The following is a 7,981-nucleotide window of genomic DNA, read 5'->3' on the forward strand; positions in this document are numbered from 1 at the left end:
AGTCATTTTTTTAAAAAAAAATTGACATAATTATAAATATCTTGTCGTTATTTAAAAAAATTATAAATATTTTTTCTAATTTTAATTTTAGTTTAATAACGAGCTTATTCTGTTAAATTTTTATTTTAATTTGTGATAAACCGCCTAAATTGTCCTTTTAAATAATAAATTATAGTTTTATATACTTTTTAAAATTTTATAAAATATTTTTATGAACTAGTATTCTCTAGGAATTATTATTTTACTCACCCTGAAATTTTTTTTTATCTTTTTCCAAATATTTTATTTTTTTAAAAAAATAAAAATAAGAGTAAAGTAGTAATTTCTAGCTCACCGTCTAACAATACATAATTATTTTTCATTTGAGGGAGGGTATTTTTATAATTTTTCAAATAAAAAAAATATAATCGTAAGCATGGCAGACCTCAGGAGGGGTAATTGTAATTCACCCTATATTTTAATATTTCTTTTGGAATTAATAATTATAGAGGTATTTTTATATTTATTGTGTAGAATTAGATGCCCACTTACTAATAATTGAGTCAAGTAGCTATCATTATCGTCTATGCTTTAACTTAATGTTGCTTTTCCACCAATAAACATTGATAAAGATTTAAAAATAATTATAATATTTCTTTTTTAGGTAAAGAATAATAATATCAAGATTTCATTATATCATGTCTATAATATTCTGTTGTTAGGTAAGTGGAAGGGATCTACAATAATTAATAACACCTGTTTTCTTTTTAAAATTAAATGAAAATATCAGTAGATTTAAGTAGAAAATTTGGACCTTCGAATTTAAAATCAATTTTTATCCCTCATTTGTGTAATTAACCCAGAAAAGCCCAACTAAAGAGAGTAGTTTGACATTACAATGTTCAACTCTCCAACAATGCAAACACTTGTTACAATGCTTAACTCAGCCAAATCAGACACAGTACAATGTTCAACTGATACACATCACACAATACTGTAAGAAGCTAAGCTCATACACAAACTTCTGCACTTGCAGAAATACTAAGGCTAGTTGCTTACGCCGACGACTAACCATCTGCTAAACTCCCATAAAAGCTTGAGATAGCAAACATGACCGACGTAATTCAACTTCAATGCCAGCAACCGTTGAGTATCTAATAATCTTATTGTTTATATATCTACTCTGACCAATACTAATTGATATCAACCATTTAAAAAGGTTGTACGGTGCTATAGACGTCTTATTAAGCTGCAGCACGAACCGAGGCGACCGGGGCCAAAATGTACATTTCACAGGCATGAGCGTCAATTTGAGCACTGAATGAGGTCCTGGAATTAAGAGAAGCGTACTCGTGCTGCAGTAACGATAAGAAAAGCATAAGATCCCACAAGCAGTAAGTGTTAGATTCATTACGTTGTAAATTAGGGGGATCTGATGCCACCCTATGCCCAGTTCACTTGAAAACAATTGTACTGTAGTATGATGATCTAACATCGACATGTATGATATAATGGTTTGTAGGAGAGTTGGGAGCGTCAAATTAGCCCACAAAAGGTAAAGTCTAGTCATAGGGAGGAAGGCAGAATAAGATGCCACTACCCCTCAGACTAGGTGTCAGTACATGCATAAAGCTCCACTGTACAAGTTGTTTAGATAGTGTAGGAGGCATAAAGAGGGATAGGACAAGTTGTATGAATAAACACACAGAAGAAAGGAGTTTTGAACAAGGACCAGAGCAAAATTCTAGTGTGAAAACACCAGAAGAAATTTCCTAGTCGGCATAACAGGAGAACTAACAGGCAAGACGCTGTTGAGCTGGACTCAGTCCACAGATTCTTGAGATATTTGATTATATGAAGTAGCCTGCTTACCTTCCACAAATCTCTAACAGAGTAACTGGCAGAAGATTCAAGTCCGATTGCAGCCCATTCGGCTGTAATAGTGGCAGGTTTTGAACATCGGTTCCATAGAGCAACGACGTAGCGCTGCCCAGTAAGCGGACCAGCCCAAACCTGATAAAACATAATTACGGGTGTATGAGTTTTGAGGTCATTTGCCAACTACAGAAATGAATATGTTTTGCTAGAACAGTAAGTAGCTTGGAACTAAAAATCACATGCTCAAAAATCTTTTAGAAAAAGGAAAATGAAGAAAGATCAGGATTTCCATACTTGGTAGCAACCATCAGGGCCATATGTGTGAACTTTCCTTCCTTGGACACCAAGTGGATCTGATGAAATTCAAAATGCAAATACAACAAGAACGCAATAAGAAGAATGAGTCACTCAGCGGAAGTAAATGGAGAAAACACAAGCATGAACACCACTAACATCCATTGTATTGATTACACCATCAACACGGGGGGTGAGTAACAGAGAAGCAATAGAATTATTTTACCTTGATCAACGCCAATAACCTCCTCGTTAGTAAGAATTTCATACGTCTCTGGAGTCATATTTCTTACATCACAGCCAATCAATAGTGGCGCCTACAAATTCCGGCAAGGAAAGATAATTGATCAAAATAATTCAGAGACTGAGACCGGCAGATCAATCGTACAAGTGGTAGCAGAGCACGTACAAGTTTCACAATTAAAAAAAGAAAACAGACATGCCACTTGAACTTTTTAACCGAAAAGGTGAGTATATGATAGCCTCGTGTTGACAGCTGCAAAATAAAATTGATGGTCATAGTATAAGAAAGAAAACCTTCATTAAAGCCCAAATGCTGAAATGTGCTCGGTACTCCTGGTAAGTCATGCCCCCGTTTCCAACTTCTAACATATCCGGATCTGTCATAGAGTGTCAAAGATATTACACCACAAGTTAAAGCTATATCTGCACCTGACACTGGAGTGAAGATATTCTTACCGTTCCATCCACCAGGCCCCGCGTAGGCTGCCCATTTGTCGTTGATATCAGCAATTGCAGTCATGCTAAACCATAATGGGAAAGAAGCAACGTTAATACATCACCATTTTTCCTAACATGGAAGGGGTCAAATTTTGTCTTACGGTCTACAAAAACATAAACTGCTGAATGAAAAACTCATAATCGTCGTGTCTTAAAAGAGAAACAAAGTTGTGCCAAACAGAGAGATGAACCCATTAATCAGGTCTTCATAATAGGAAACAGCAAACATGGTGTACATTCTAGCAAAATTGCAATTCTTTGGTTGAAAGGGAAATGATATTGTATTTTATAGAATATCAAATGTACAAATCAAAACAGACATACTTGAAAACTAAGAGTAAGGTATAGGAGTTTCAAACCTTTCCCATGTATCTTCAATGTCATCTGTAGTGCGCCAACTGTTACCGATTCTGCCTGCCCATAACGCTGGGTCATTCACACCCCTAGCAAAGTCATAACAAAGTCAAAGAATATCATTAGAATGCCAAGGCTAATAGCCAGATATTAAACAGGGAATAAATGAATAAAGAAAATATAAGCATTGGAAGTGATAGAAGCTACCATTCACAAAGGGAATAGAATATTGTCCTTCCAGTTGCGTTCAGGGCATCACGCATCGGCGGGTACCTGGAACATGTGGTTCCACGATAAGACTGACATATTGATGCCAAGACATGAAATTATAAACCGAGACGCTTACCTTTCCTCTGGTTCAATTCCCAAATTGAAGCAATTGTCATACTTCAAGTAATCAATACCCTAAGCAACAACAAAGTTAAGGGTTCATATGCCAGGGTAAACGAAGATTCTTTGGTGACCACAGCAGAAAAGTTAGCCAAGAAACCTGAATCAGGTGAAGCTTCCACCCGAATATTTTCAAATGAAGGGTTTGAATTTGAGATAAACTGAACAACATTTTAGCTTCTTGGAAGACGAAAGCTAAACATAAAATAAGCACCTTGAAACTAAAGATAAAAATAAAAAGAACTAACCCAAGATGCAAAGAGTGTTGCATCATCATATTCATGTTTAAGTGAGCCAGGACGAACTTGACATGTAAAAAGCCTGTGGAAATCCAATCCATGAATGAGCAAGAAGAAAGGATGCAATCAACAGTTTTCTGCTTAACCAAATAAGAATAACGAGCCAATGTATGTTTGATTGGACTATTCTGGCTATAAGTTAGGAAAAAATTTGTCCTACCCTGCATCTGAATAGATACCAAGTTTCAGTCCCTTCGAGTGCACATAGTCGGCAAGAGCTTTAATTCCTGATGGAAATGCTTTAGAATCAGGAACCATTTTACCCTGCACCATTATCTGCGCTTTAGTATATTCGTGCGAGCAATCATAATGTAAGACCTTAAACTTAATACAGTCTCGGGTTTTCGAACAGAGCCAGCAGCCTAAGATCTTTTCGAATGGCATCACTATTTAGCAGCTGTGATTATGATGGAATAGCACTGCATGTTTGCTTTATCATGAAACAAATGAAACATGGGGAAATTAGCCGCAAAAGCTTCTCAATTTAAAAAAAAAAAAAAAAAAGGAGGCATGCTAACTAAAGTTTTTCTTTTTCTTAGTTGGTAGAAAGAATAAAATTGAACAAAATTTAATATAGGAGACATATACTCATGAATGAAAAATATTAGAGACTTACATGCTATGAAGCTCAAAATTTAAGGACCACTAGTGGCAATTTGCCTCAGTAAAAATCATTACAATGAGCTACTGGTTGCATGACATGCTTATTTACCTCTGAATTCCGTGTTGGTTCAGACCAGCAATCATCTGCATTTCATGATATTCATAACATATAAGAATAGGCCAGGACATAAAGTAAACCATATCAGGAAACTATGCCAGTTGATTACCTATGTTCACATAGTTGTAGCCCAACTTCGCCAAGCCCGTAGTAATAAGTGCATCAGCTGTCAAAAATTCAAACAAGCATTAGTGAAAGAGAAAAGAAAATTGCTAACAAAGAACTCATGTCAAGAGTGAGCGCTCTAGATTTTCTTTTTTTACCAATGGTGCAAATAACAATGAGCTGTACTGCATATTTGTGCATTCCGACGAATTAATAAACCAACAATGGTTACAAAGATAGCCATAGAAGCTATAGCATGCCAAAGCATACGAGCAGATGCATTATAAGGACAAGAGGTTCAAAATTCTGAGAGACACTTGATATAACCCTTGATGATAAATTGAGATGTCAATCAATAAAAGAGAAACTACTTTAGAAGCTACATGTTGCTTCTAGTAACGGGGAATCATACTTCAATTTCTTAAAAAATTGTAAGTTTCCAACCCATTATGTAAATATGGTTTAAGCTTTTAGCACCCATCCTAATGATTCGCTGGGAAAAGAAATTGGCATGTCTTAGCATTCCTGATTTTTGCACCATTTTAAAATGTAAGATCATGCAAGATTCTGAAATTACAGTAAAACATTTGATATCTTAGACAAGACATATGTCTTGTTTTAGATTCTGGCTAGAACGATAATGACCTGTTCTAAATAGCAGGACCTTGAAACAATCATCCATTCAAAAGAACATGGAATTTAAAATGTTACATTGTATTTATATTTCAAAAGTACCCTCAACAAAGAAATTTATAAACACCAATTTCCACATTTAATCAGATCAATAGCAGCAAAGGTAAAGAGCTACCTGTTTCCTTGATAACATCTTCGTGGATATCACATTTAAAGAAATTCCAGCTATTCCATCTGTCCAGAACACAGATAAACTTCCATATATTAGCAAATGTGACATCTGACCATTAAAATGATCCGAATAAAATTAACCATATGACATAGAATTTAAGGGGCGAAACCATAGCACTGCCTCGTCCAAAACCATCAGTGTAGTACACATTAATAGCCCTATACTAAAAAGCCTTTTTTTCAAACTCATATGCAACTCCAACACCCCTTATTTTCACTAAAAACACCCTCATATATGAATGTAAAGTGGGGGGTTGAAATTTGTAATTTGTCTTTCCAATACTAAAGATTTTATAACTTAATTGTGAAATAAGGAACTGGCTTGGCCAGATTCTCACATCAACATGACAAAAAGAGTAACTAACCAAAACCAAGCCAATTTTAACAGGATCAAGAACCAGCGATTGAGAAACATAGGATTTTCCATTTTCCTCACTGAAACTCAAAGTTCAGATCTGGACATGCATCATTTAGATATTGATCAAATCCCAGTTACCAAAATTCCATTCTTACAACCATGGTCTCTCCCATTGAACACTGAAAATTGAATAAAAGTTCAGTTCTTTCTTCTTCACAAACGCATATACAGCAACTAGACATAAGTATAGCACATGATCAGTCTTTTTCCTTTCAATTCCAGCATGCGGATCAAACCCACAAACAAAGAAGTCAAAAAGAAACAGAAGCTAAACCAAAACATCAACAACTGAGGAAAAAAAAAAAAAAAGAAAGAAAAAAGATAGAATTTTGATACCCCATCTGAGGAGTTGTGGCGAGCCCATTTCCCAGCTGCAAAATTCCATACTTGGAAGTATCATAAATTTTAGCAATAGGCTTTTCTTGGACATTCAAGTAAGGCTGCAGAGGCAGCAATCTTCCACTCACTGCCACTGCCGTCACATATACATACAGAATGACTGTAAGTCTACACGCTTTAACATAATAAGCTGCCATTAATCAACTTACTAATCTTTTTTTCTTTTCCAGGAGAGAAAGATTAACAAGAAAGTAAAAACTTAATCTTGTTTGGTAAAGTTGCAAGAGTGAAGAAAGTGTTTGGAAGGTAACTGAGATATTTATAAAGCAATTAAGACACTGTAATCATCAACCAACAATTATTTTATTACAAACAGTATTTTTTATTTGGATGAGATTTATGTAAATTTGTGGGTGGTTTTGTATGTGTCTTCTGCCCACCAAAAGAGTTCAAACTGTCTGCAGATAATTTGGTCATTAGGCCGGCATTAACATGGTTAATCCCATACTAATACGGTTCTTGGTTCATAATCATTTCTTAAGTTGTCATATCAGCAATTGCTAAAGGTAGGTTAGTTGCATTTTTTTCCCTATAGATAGGTAATAATTCAATTTTAGTCCTTAAAAATTTCAAATTTTGCAAAAATGGTCCGATCATTAGTTTGGCCATCTAAATTAACAGGATCCTCACATAAAATGCATGTAAAACCAATTTTCGAAGGGAAAATTTGTCATCTTTTCCGCTTACTTGAGCGGTGAAAAGTTATAAAAATGTGGAAAAGTTTCGTAATCTTTGGATTCGTTTTCTAAGTGTTTTGTTGTGTTTTATGGAGATAGAAAGAGAAAAACAAAGATAAATAAGTGTGTGTTAGAGATAGTATGTATGTTTGGATTTGTTTTTTAAAATAATTTAAAATAAGTATTGTATGTTTAATGTTGTGTTTTGGGAGATAAAAATTACTATTCATTGTCAATTCATAGTCAAATCATGTCTTTTTTTATATATATTTATGTATATGTATGTGTATATATATATGTATTTATGTTAAAATAGTTTAAAACACCTAAATAAGGTGTTTTTGAATGATGGCAAACATTGGGTATGTTTTGACTCGTTTCGGAGATAATTTAAAAATGAAAACAAACATAGCTTTTGTTTCTTCATTTTCTTGGAATTTTTTTTTTATTTTGGTGCATTTTGATTGGGCAAAAAAACAAAATAAAAGAGTCAACCTATTCCATCAAGTCTCTTGACTTTCATAATTTTGTATTTAAGCACTTTTAACTTGTTTTACAGTGACGGTTTTGTTTCTTATTTTATAAAAGGAAGCTGTAATTTAAAAGAAATCATGAATAAAATTTGATTAGTGACAGCACACCTTTTTCTAATAATAAATCTCCTTTTTCTAATAAAATCCATTAGTTACATTATTTAATATATTAAAAATATTAAAGATTGATTAAAACGCATTAATAAGCTCAAAAACACAATAAAACCTAAAACAAAATCATAAATACAGGTGTAAGAACTACTATAAAAGTATAAAATCACTACTATACATGAGACTGAAACCTAAAACCTTGCATGGGATAAAATGGG

The 7,981-nt window shown here is 34.0% G+C and overlaps 1 protein-coding gene across 1 annotated transcript; it reads right to left on the minus strand.

The window, feature by feature from the left end:
• On the minus strand, positions 801–6,736 carry LOC105160805 (alpha-galactosidase 3-like). The gene is made up of 15 exons (XM_011078294.2): positions 6,380–6,736; positions 5,570–5,628; positions 4,766–4,822; positions 4,648–4,682; positions 4,096–4,199; positions 3,885–3,957; positions 3,593–3,651; positions 3,454–3,519; positions 3,252–3,335; positions 2,851–2,915; positions 2,689–2,771; positions 2,378–2,468; positions 2,152–2,210; positions 1,852–1,992; positions 801–1,334 (listed from the first exon to the last, which is right to left on the minus strand). Exons 1-15 carry the CDS (start codon positions 6,577–6,579, stop codon positions 1,224–1,226), a joined length of 1,287 nt encoding a protein of 428 aa, XP_011076596.1. The 5' UTR covers positions 6,580–6,736; the 3' UTR covers positions 801–1,223.

This window comes from Sesamum indicum, linkage group LG4 (assembly GCF_000512975.1).
Source record: "Sesamum indicum cultivar Zhongzhi No. 13 linkage group LG4, S_indicum_v1.0, whole genome shotgun sequence".
Lineage (NCBI taxonomy): Eukaryota > Viridiplantae > Streptophyta > Magnoliopsida > Lamiales > Pedaliaceae > Sesamum > Sesamum indicum.